General features: G+C 42.0%; 1 protein-coding gene across 5 annotated transcripts in view; it reads right to left on the reverse strand.

Moving 5' to 3' along the window:
* The window catches only part of CACNA2D2 (calcium voltage-gated channel auxiliary subunit alpha2delta 2), a 577,811-nt gene that overhangs the window by 196,089 nt on the left and 369,450 nt on the right, over positions 1-12,272 (reverse strand). For all 5 annotated transcript variants that reach the window (XR_014217283.1, XM_082214493.1, XM_082214492.1 and 2 more), the window contains one exon: positions 9,349-9,393. Coding sequence is in view for 4 of the 5 variants with exons in the window: in XM_082214493.1 (XP_082070619.1) it covers positions 9,349-9,393 (45 nt within the window). In the remaining variant the exon portion in view is untranslated. The remainder of the gene's footprint in view (positions 1-9,348; positions 9,394-12,272) is intronic.

A 12,272-nucleotide genomic window follows, 5' to 3' on the forward strand; every position in this document is an offset into this window, starting at 1 on the left:
TGTCCTTTTTTGCTTCAAAACTACAAGGGCACTTGATTTCCACTGCCTCTGTGCATTTGACCCTGGACAGCACCAGGGGTGCTGCCACCACATTCCCGCATTGGCAAACACAGTTGAGGAAGAAAAATAAATAAATCTGCTGCTGGGTATTACAAATGCAGATATCCCTCACCCTCAGAATTTGTTACCTACGTAAGATTATGGATTTCCCCACATTCTTTTGTGTCCTCCACAACCACCCACCCATGTGCAAAATAGTAATAATAATAGTAAGAATAAAAAATCCAATTGGAACTTTCAGCACAGCATTACTATCAACACACTTGCCTTCTCTGGATAACTCTCCTATAATTAGCTAATTATTCATGGATTTGCAGAGACTGGGAGAGAGCGCTTGGCAAGTGATGCCTGCTTTTGTTTAGAGTCCTGTCAAATCCACCACTGAGCATGCAGCCATTTCTCTCAATCCTCTCCCATGCCTGGAATGCAGTGAGATGCAGATGAACACTTCAGCATGCTCTCCCCAAGTTGTCAGTTATTAACAGTTTCTGAGAATGGCCCATCTCCTATTAATGCAAATCTACCTACAGCTCCATGCCAATCATTCTGTTCCATCATATCTGAACATACCACCCTCCTGGAGCATCGTGTACCATACCAACCTGGAGGCTGCAGCAAAAAGGGGGAAGCAGCATGGTTGATGGTGCCTATCAGAAACATTTGCTCCCTTATTAAAAGTGCAGTGACTTTTAATCAGGTAGGATTCAAAGTGCTGGTATTAACCGTAAAGCCCTTCAGGGTCAGGGACCAGGACATTTGAAGGATCACCTTTTCTCTTATGAGCCACACCACCAGCCAATATCTTCATCAGCAGTCTTCTAATGTGTCCATGTGGTCCTCCAGATGTTGCACTAAAACTCACATTATCCCTTACTATTTGCCATACTAAGGGTGATGAGAGCTGGGTTTCCAACAACATCTGGAGGGCCATAGGGTCTCCAGCCTTGAGCTATCTGGTCGTAAGTATGGTTTAAAGATAAATAACCATAAGAAGGGAGTGCACAGGCTTTTAAGGTTCCCACCAAGAGTGAGCACCTGGATAGTAGATTTGAGAAAGCATGCAGATCACTTGATCACAGTCTTCCACACTGTGTTGAGATGTAATGCATGTCTATTTAAATCATTGCAGTTATTTCTAGGTTTGCATTTATACCTATGCAGTAACATACACAAACCTGTATCCTCTTTTGTCCTCTTTTTTGGTGATGGAAAAGGGGCCACTCTGTGTGCAGTTGTTTTTGAAGTACAAAACTGATGCCGTTGAAATCAAAACTAGGTCCTGTTTCTCAGCATAGCCAGTTATCTGCAAAGTGGTAGCCTTCCCCCTCCCCCCAAGAATATAACTCAGGTAATAACTCTTAGTGGGAAATGGTGCTTGAGAGAATAAGCTTCTTGTCCTATTGTGGTCATTTTTACTGCATCAGAAATTCACCAAAAATAGAGTGGAGGCATGCTGGTGTTGTCTGAAATAACCACAACCGCCCAGCCCTCATCTCAATTTGGCTTCACTTTAAACAACAACAAGAACCCATATACTAGGATGGAATTTGGAAGCAAGAAAGGGACAGTCGTGGGAATTTGCTTACTGAAGCAGGCTGCTTCAAGTCACTTCATGGCAAAGCTGGCCCTGCACTGATCTTCATTTTTCTTTCCAAAACAGTGCCTTGATCTCCATTAACAGATCTGGGATTGTTTATGTCCCCTGAGTGTGAGAGAAGACTAGCTGTGACTCACAGGGTTCCCAAACGTACGAAGCATTATTTATATCCTGCCTGGCATGTTGTTCTATCTGTGTTTGATATGCCATTAAGCAGAGTGGCGGAAATATTATGATTTATTGGTAAAGTGCTTTTTTATATATTTCCTGCTGGCCTGGTATAAATATCTGATATTTATAATAATTACACCGACAGCATCAATTCATGATTCTAAGGAGACCGTCTGGCTGCCATGAAATTGATCACATTTATGAACTCCATTTTCAGGCAAGCATTGACAGCTGCAGTGCCTCCCCTTCTCTGGAGTCCTCAGCAGTGCAGCTCACAAACCCCTGCTGATTCTATGGAAACCCATCCATTTGCATTGCTTAACACACCCATTGATGTGGCCGCCTCCAATGCATCAATCACTTTCCTTGTGACTTGAATTTCAACTTCCTTTATAAGAAACGAAAATGGGGGTGGGGGTGGGAAGCTATATAGTAATGTCCATTTGCTCAACTTTCCAGCAATTTCTCTTGTCCCATGCCCTTTGCAATGGTAATATGTGGAAAGTAATTCTATTTGTACCCACTGGGAGAGGAATGGGAGTGCGGAGGGAGTGGACCTCCCCTAAGCACCACTACTCTGGTAGGGTGCCATTGCTGCGCCCCCCTGGACATGCGCTGCACACACTCCACGCACCGGGCACCACACCCCCACAGGCGGCACATCACGCCCCCAAAATGCGCCCAACGCCCCTGCGGGTGGCATACCACGCCCCTACCTGCTCTCCGCCTCTGGTAGCGGAGAATGCAGCTTCGCCACTGTTTGCACCATACCTGGACTGCCCAATCCTAAACATGTTTAGTGGTATTGACTTCCAGGCAAATACACGGGTGGCACTGTGGTGTATACCACTGAGCCTTGGGCTTGCCAATCAAAAGGTTGGTGGTTCGAATCCCTGCGATGGGGTGAGCTCTTGTTGCTCGGTCCCAGCTCCTGCCAACCTAGCAGTTCAAAAGCACACCAAAAAGTGCAAGTAGATTAATAGGTACTGCTCTGGCGGGAAGGTAAACGGTGTTTCCGTGTGCTGCTCTGGTGTTGGTGTTCCATTGTGCAAGAAGCGGCTTAGTCATGCTGGCCACATGACCCAGAAAAAACTGTCTGCAGAGCGGACAAACGCCAGCTCCCTCGGCCTGTAAAGCGAGATGAGTGCTGCAACCCCAGAGTCGTTTGCGACTGGACGTCAGGGATCCCTTTACCTTCACCTTTAAATATGCTTAGGATTGCAGCAGCCTTTAGGAAACCACATGACATGTATTTCCATGATTCTTTTCAAGATGAGGCTAAGGCTGCAGTCTGAATACTGCTGTGGAAGAAGAGGGGCTCTTAAAACACTTTCCCCAATGTTGTTTTCCCACCCTACCCCAAGCTGCTGTTATTCTTGCGTGCGGGGTGGGTGGCTTTTCTCCCTATGGGGATGATTTTCAGCAGAAAAAACAATACAAGAGAGAAGGGTTTAGAAGCCCCCTTTTCTCTTCTGGCCCAGTCCTCCATTTCTGATTTCAGCTTCAGCATCTGATTTGTCTAAAAGACAAAAGCCTATCAAAAAAGTATTACATGACATGTAAGATTCCCCCCCCCCCCCGCCATGATGCTGATGATGATAGCAAAGAACAGCCAGCCAGTTAAGAAGGAGAAAGAAATCCAGATTATACGGATCCTATTTGATTGCAGAGATCAATCTGACTTCAGCAAGGTCCCTCTTCCCTAGGAGGGAATTTTTCTCCATAGTCTCAAACAGCAAGGAAAATAGATAGAGAAATGTCTTTGGATGCAGTGGAATTAAAGAGGCCTCTAGCCATTACTTTCAACTTCAGCAGCTTGTGCATGAAGGGTCAAGCTTTCAGGCTTTTGCCTGCAATTTCTCACATCAGTTGGCCATTTGTACCAGCACAGTGAGGCCACAAAAATGACAGAAAAATGAATCAAATACAAACGTACTCATATTTCGCTAAGGTATGGACCTGCGCTATTCTGTGATTTAAAGGATCAGACCCTTTGGAATGGCAAATACAAAGGTTCCCCTCATTTATACCATAGAGCACATTGTTTTAGCACACACACGCACATGCATCCTGGATCAGCCCAGAAAAGAAGCCCACCTGTTATTTTTTCAATTAAAAAAAAATACTAGGAAATTAACAATTTATCAGTCACCAGAGTCAGGTACAGAAAATGAAAGCTATTGCATATTGTGCGGTAGAAATCCACAAAGTTCTAGTGACAGCAGCAGAATGGTGGCAACTTAATAGAGCTGGGGATCTGGCTGGAGAATTTTGGCCTCCTCTATGATTTAAACATTGTCTTCCAACCATAAACATAATAATAAGACTTGGAAAAATAACTGTAATTTTCTCCCGTTTTGCTAGTGGCATCCTATAGTGAATGTTAGTTAATTTAAACACTTCTTTATGAATAAACATTGAAACCCTCTCCTGCTGGAAGAATGAGTAAAGAGGAATTTTAAACTCTCCTCTCCCTTTTCTTTCTTTTTACAAATATTGTATATCTCGAGCTCCCATTTACACACAATCTGGCATCCCCATTACCTTTTAAAATTAAATTATTATTTTTTAGAGGTCCACAATCAGAATTACATTGGGACGAACTAAAGGTGCAGTGAATAGGAACCTCATTTCTATTTCTTTCTGCATTTATATCTGGCATAAGCTTCTTGAATAAAGTCACAGTCTTACTGAATAGGCTTTGTCTGTCTGAACTAACTTCATTTGAGGGAGATCATGCTCAATTTAAATTTTAAAATGAATGTTAACAAAAATGGAGGATCTGTGGTTTCTTTCTATTTAGCTCTACTGCAGACAATTCGGTATCTTTTTAATTTCATCATCACCATCATCACTTTCACCATCATCTTTTCTTTATTTGTTGGAAGAAAATTAGCTGGAATATTGCTGAGTGTGAAGCAATAGGCTTAGGCAGAGAACGCTACATGTGTTTTCAATAGGCGAAGGACCATCATTTTACAAAAACCAACAAAAACTTATCTGAATCTGTAATAATATCAGACACCACCATCAACAAGCATAAAATATACTGCTCTGAGATATTAATAGTCCTGGAGACTGATTTCCTATCCCCTTTCCACCTTCTTACAATTTCAGAGTTCACAGGTTGTCTGAAGGTTGATTAATTTTTAAACATTGAGAGATTTCATGCTCTAGTATTCATGACAGCTATGCAGGAAAAAAACCAAACCTGACCGTGGAAGTTGATAGACACCATAGGTCTGCCAGTGATGGTTCTCTGATGAAAGTACCAAGTCAGTCTCATTTTCTTAAGCCTCCTGTCTTAATTCTGCATTGTCTGCTGGTGTAGAATAGTTAGGTTCATGAGGCTGGGGCTAGGGCTGGGTGATTCCTGGTTTTCAACATGACAATACATCACCAGCTGAACATTGCAATATATTGATATATCTCAATGTTTGCAATAAGGATGGAGCTATGTAGAGGCATTGGCTGGCTTCACAGTTTTTTCTACGCTGTGATTTTTGCCTGCGCCTGCTCATGTTATTTGCTGCCCCCCACAGGAGGCAGGGGAGAGCTGAGCCAGCAGAGTTAATAGGGGCTTTAGGAATCGAGAGAAGCATTGGCTGGCTTCACAGTTTTCCCCACATTGTGATTTTTACATAACACACACATGATTTGCAATATATTGTTGGGTTAAATTTTATGAAACTGATATAACGATATGGACTTCAAACTGGATTTGGACGATATATAAGGTCCCAGGGCAGGTTACAACAATTACAATGAAATATTACCCAGCCCTAGTTGGGGGCTTCTAATCTATGTGATCTTGTTATGTGCCCAAAGGTTTCTTCAAACGCAGTCTAAGCTTGTATTCTATACCTTCAACACAAAGCTTCCTGAATAAAAATAATGTTCATGTTGCTGCTTCCTCATGCAATATAACCCTACCAGCATTGTACTGATCTAGCATTCTCAGCACTATCTAACATGGATGTGAGGCCTTCTGCTTGCTGTGAGGATGGATGTTGTGGCAGCCTCAAAAGCAGATAGCAGTGAGCCGATCACTGTTATTACTATCAGTGAGGTTAGTTAACTGCTGAGGAGTTATGAAGTGTGTTGGCGCATCATACCCTCCAACATTTCTCCAATGAAAAAAACTACCCTATACAGGGCTGCCTTCATATGGCTTGGGGTGGGTGGGTCAGATAACTCCATACTCTCCAACATTTCTCCAGTGAAAATAGGGACATCCTAAGGAAGTTGAGCTAAATGATGTCCGTGCTCCTGGTTGACCTTAAAAAGCCATCTGTTATTAAACTAATCACCTGTACATGGTGTCTGTAGGAAATCTTACATTTCTGCTCTTTACAGCACCATAAATTCCCAAGAGCAAAGGAACAGGCACGCCAGAGTTAAAGATTTACCACCTTGTCCTCAGAAGTATGAATGATTATACACATATCTGAATGTGATTGGGAAATGCTCTTGGTAGGCCTATGGTCTTTCTCCATATTTTGGCTTATTATTATAAATTAATTACCTGCCCTTCACCCTAAGGTTCCAGGGCAGGTTACAACAATTACAATGAAATATTAAATACAGTTTTAAACAACTGAAAATTACAGAAATAAGGTGGGTCCTAAAAATATACATCTCAAGTGCCAAAAACCATAGCCTCAGATTTTGGGTTACTTTGATGTAGAACACAGATTGTTCTCTCTCATATTCTGTTTGCTGCCCATTTGGGTTTTAGCTGGCCATTGTTCATAGAATTAGGTTTGAAAAGGGTATTAAAAATGGCTATTCAGGCACTTACTACCAAGAGCTGGTATCTACTCCATTCCAACAGGTACTGACTTATCTAGTACAGTGGTGGTCCTGTGTTACTACTTTTTAAAGGCTATGTAACATCAACTACACAGGACCCCTCAGTCTTTGATTTATAATGCTATGATGTTTAAGGAGAACAGCTTTGTCAAAAGTAGGCGCCAAAGACTTTGTGTCCTCTCAGCAAGCTGAGACAGCTTAATATCTGTTCTTCCTTTTCTTGGTCACAGGAGAGGGCCCAAGGGCACACTTTGCTTCAGCATTTAGGCCACCCAGGAAGACTCCAAAGCGCTCCAGAAAGCTCTATAGAATGCAGCCATTTCTGGGATGAGTTAAGCCCAGTGGCCAATGCCTGGGAGTTGTTTTGAACAGAGCTCTATTCACATTGCACACAGTCACTAGCAAAGGCCTATTTCCTTGGGGAACTGAAGCTCTTTGGTTTGTACTTAACATGCTGATTGCCAGAATTACAGGATGGCTGTGCCAGGAGGAGGGTAGAGAATTAGATTCTGTCTCTAATTAGATGTTTGCTCTTCATTTGAATTTCAGATGCCAGCTTTAATTTTAGAAACTTTCCCAGGAAGCATAGTGACTTTCTCTAGCAAAAGTGCACCTGGCTCCTTCAGGCTTTGTCTGATGGGCTGTCACAAAATAAGCACAGAGTGGAGCCAACCACTGTCACTCCTTCTCTAGGTCCAAGGGGCAGACCTACTGCCTGTCAGATTTCTGGAAGTATCATTCAGGTAAAGGAATTTTTCCTATGTATATCTACTTAGACGGAAGCACCACTGACTTCAGGGAACTTACTCCCAGTTAAACTTACAGAACATCACAATGGTGGACAGGTATGCTTTCAAATGTGATTGCAGTAGATCTCTTTGGCCTTGCTTTTCTGAGCCAACATATGACCTGCCCCATGCTATATGAAAGGGTCTGACAAACAGAGAGATCTCTTCTGGAAAGAAAGATATTCCTTTCAGAATAATCAGTCAAGAGAGGGAATATGCATCAGTCATATGCTTCATTATGTTTGATTGGCAATGTAGTCATCATTTCATGAGATCAAATGTAATCTCGTAGACTCTACAGTCTAGAGTTTCAAGCAGCATTCAAAGAGAAAAAACAACAACCCAGCATGCAGTTGGCAAGGGGGTGGGTTTTCTCAAGTTCCACAATTCACTCTGAAATAGGGATTTGAAAGGAAAAGCACACATTTTCATCAGAAGTCTCATCTATTTGGATGAAAGTATTGTTTCTTAATTTAAGAGCTGCAGTGTGATTTCAATGTTTGCTGCAAGGTCCCGTTGTCATTATATGTTTGCAATAAAACGACATGTTACACACAAATATAAGCTACACAGATATAAGATGGGGGACATGTGGCTTGCCAGTAGTACATGTGAAAATGATCTAGAGGTCTTAGTATACTATAAGCTTAACATGAGTTAACAGTGTAATGCAGCAGCAAAAAAAGCTAATGTTATTCTAGGCTGCATCAACAGAAGTATAGTGTCCAGGTCAAGGGAAGTAAGAGTACTGCTTTATTCTGCTTTAGTCAGACCACACCTGGAATACTGTGTCCAGTTCTGGGCACCACAATTTAACAAGGATATTGACAAGCTGGAATGTGTGCAGAGGAAGGCAAACAAGACGATTAAGAATCTGGAAACCAATCCTTATGCTGAATGGTTGAAGGATCTGGGTATGTTTAGCCTGGATAAGAGGAGTCTGAGAGGAGATGTGATAGCCATCTTCATATATCTAAAGGGCTGTCACATTGTTTCCTCCTGCTCTGGAGGGTAGGACTCAAAACAACGGCTTCAAGTCACAAGAAAGGAGATTCCAACGAAACATCAGGAATAACTTTCTGACAGTAAGAGCTGTTCAGCAGTGGAACAGACTCCCTTGAGAGGTGGTGGACTCCCCTTCCTTGGAGGTTTTTAAGCAGAGGTTGGATGACCACCTGCCATAGATGCTTTAGTTGAGATTCCTGCATTGCAGGGAGTTGGGCCAGATGACCCTTGGGGTCAAACTATACAGTGTTATGATTCTATGAAAAGAGGTGGAATGATCTGAAATCTTCATTTTGCTTCAATACCCAGAGCAGAATTACATTGCCCATCATACAGTGTCCCTGCAGATTTTACTGTGTTATCCCATGCCTATATTTGACTGAAACATGTTCCCTTACATGTGTTATTGTATTTTTCACAAGGCTTCATGGGAATGTGTCTAAGATGAACACAATTTAAAGAGAAAAAATGAGTTTAAAATAGTCAAATAATGCTGCCAAATCTTTTATGAAATGAAGCAAACACAAAAATGTATGCCTGCTGTGATTCCCTCCCCCAATTCAGTTCCCAAGATCAATAAAAACAACTTTATCCCACTTTCTATTCTCTAAGTGCCTCCTTGCTGGAAAATATTTGTCATAAGTAAAAGGAGTTCTGAATTCTCCTGAATTTAACCATTATTGCTTCTTTCTATTACCACCCAATGAGGAAATATTAGAACTTGCAATTCTATAACAAAATCCCATTTTGTTCACTGCCATAAGTGTAGATCCTGTGCTTTGGAGCCAGTCAAATTACTTTGAGCTCTAAACAAAGGTGGCAAAGTAGACAGTGGAATTCTAACTTGAAGGAAATAACATGTGAAACTCATTCAGTGCATAAAATATAAGTGAAGGACAAGTGGAAGACACTTACATATTCTGTCTCAGCCTTGGAGTCATAGTATTCAATATCCTCCTCCTACAGAATAAAAGTGGAAAAGTGTGATTAGTACAGTACACAGTCCCAGGCCACAGGAAAGAGGTTTTTCAGTGTCACCAGTAGGCTTGCCAGCATTTCATTTTAAGAAGACTGTGACTTGTCTGGGGTTCCTGGTGAGTTCTATCATGTTAAAGGCAAAGTTCATTGCAAAATGTTTTGGGGCACTTATGATGTTGGGATTGGGAGGCACACTGGGCTAACTCTGTGCTTGGATTCCACTGAAGGGTTAAAGAACCATGATGGGAGAGCAGCCGCCACAGGAGCCACTGCAAGTTGGCCACATTCTCTCTTTCTTCTGTCTTTGGGTGTCCTGTTTACCTTGGCTCAAAAGAGCTTGCAGAGAATATCTGAAGAATATCTGAAGGTATCTGAAGAAGTGTGCATGCACACAAAAGCTTATACCAAGAACAAACTTAGCTGGTCTCTAAGGTGCTACTGGATAATTTTTATTTATTTTTATATATTTCAACTGCGACAGACCAACACGGCTACCTACCTGAATCTTGCAGAGAATGTTTGGGTATTATTATTATTATTATTATTATTATTATTATTATTATTATCAACCCCAACACTCAGACAAATGCTAAGGCTGGCATACAGAAAGGATTCCTGGGAACTAAGGGATGGCATGACCTGATTTCCCCCCCATGGCTGAAGTAACTCCTTATTTTAAAAACTGTTGTTGTTGTTGTTTAGTCATGTCCGACTCTACAGGTATTAAAAAAATATTTACTTTAAAAATAAATTCTTTTCTGAGTTTGAACCACATTGATGTCAATGATATCAATAACTCTTTTTTCTTTTCTCCTTTAGACTAGGGCATTTTTACTGGGGTGAAAGGCAGTGGCATAGCAAGGGTTGCCAGCACCTGGGGCCATGCAGAGGGGTGGGAGTGAGGGCACACACATTCAACTGCCTAGCAGCATCCACATCACCGAGGAGATTGCAGTCACAGAGATAAGGAAAGAAGAGTTGTTCTGCTGTCTAGAGAGGTCACATCCTGGTTTGCATGGGGAAGCAGTTTTCAACAGAGACCAGCTGTATTGAGGCAGCACTGGGCGTTGAAAATGTGCACCCCCTAACCGTTTTGTGCCTGGGGCAACCACTCCTGTAACCCCCCCACACTATGCCACTGGTGAAATGGATCTATTCCTATTCCACTCTCACACTTGTTTGCACATAATTCAATTTTGTTGTCTCCACATTGATCGTCAAAATTATTTTAAAAATACGCTTCATAATTAAGATGTAAATGTATATTTTTCCTCAAAACAGTATTTAAATGCATGCCTTGATATGTTTCAATGACAGAGAACTATATCACAATATTTGGAGAACCACAAAATCCTACTGATAGTGATGTTCCAATCAACACATTAATCTAATTGGATGACATTTTGATTAGGGATCCATGAACATAGAATTCCTCAAGCACCCCATATTTTTACATTGGGTAGACTGCAGAGCCTGTTTCCTGTACCAGAATACAGAAACCACTTACTAGCTGGAAACTTAGTACAGTGTACAATCATTTGGTAAGGAAGTTGTCTGCATCATCCTGCCAACTGATCAGCAGAATCCACTTCTCAGTTTCCCTAGACCGAGAAACTCAGTTTCCCTAGACTTCTGATCAGTTGAAAAAGCCAGCAACATTTTCCTTATCACTCATAAGCCAGACAGGGTTGGCTCTCTAAGGTTTCAAACAGGAGTCTTTTTCAGCCCTACCTAGAGACTGAATCATGGACATGTTGTCTGCCTTTAACTTGCTTTGCAAAGAAGCAGCAGGTAGACTTCAAAGCTATGGGGCTGAAACATGTAGGAAACCACTGAGCCTCTTGGGCTTGCCGATCAGAAGGTTGGCAGTTCGAATCTGCACAATGGGGTGAGCTCTTGTTGCTCTGTCCCAGCTCCTGCCTACCTAGCAGTTCAAAAGCACACCAGTGCAAGTAGATAAATAGGTACTGCTGTGGTAGGAAGGTAAACAGCATTTTTGGGTGCTCTGGTTTCCGTTACGGTGTTCTGTTGCACCAGAAGTGGTTTAGTCATGCTGGCCACATGACCTGGAAAGCTGTCTGTGGACAAATGCCAGCTCCCTCGGCCTGAAAGCGAGATGAGTGCCGCAACCCCATAGTAGCCTTTGACTGGACTTAACTGTCCAGGGGTCCTTTTCCTTTCCCTTTTACCTCCACCCTTGATAAATAGGCATCTGCATTCATCCAATGTTTCATCATGAAACAAACTATGACATACCTCACTAGAAGGTCACACTAGCTCAGTTACAAGTAATCTAAGAATGGGTACAGGAATCCAAGTGTTAACATTTCCAAATCTGTGCTATTCTATGGAAGGTCACATTGGAGGTTTATAATACTCTCTCCCCCGACTCTGAAGTCTCTGAATCTATGGGAACAAGAAATACATTATCATTTGCTGGAGGGGAATGTGTGCTAATGGTGGAGATCTGAGATGCTAATAACCTCTTCTACTCAGAACCACAAAACAGGCAATGAAAAATTAGAGAGTGATTTCATCATTCCAGTGAAGAACTGCATGTCATTAATTTGCAGTATTTAGAAACTATTTACATAGAAAGGTCTCTTCTAATCCCTCTTCTTCCTGTGCTAGGACATGCAGCAGCTGATAAAATTCATAAAGGGACAGGCAATTCAGAGAGCAGTAATACTGTCAAAATAGAAGTTCACATTCCATCAAAAGGGATAATTAAAGGGCAGTTGGACTCTCCATTCTGCATGCAAAAAATGGGGGTGGGGATGCAGAAATCATGGCAGTACATTCTCCTCCTGAAGCAAGCTCAACACCACCAGTTCTGCCATTCACCAGAAGAATGTCTTTCT

Source organism: Podarcis vaucheri (genome assembly GCF_965113315.1).
Source record: "Podarcis vaucheri genome assembly, chromosome: 2".
Classification (NCBI taxonomy): domain Eukaryota; kingdom Metazoa; phylum Chordata; class Lepidosauria; order Squamata; family Lacertidae; genus Podarcis; species Podarcis vaucheri.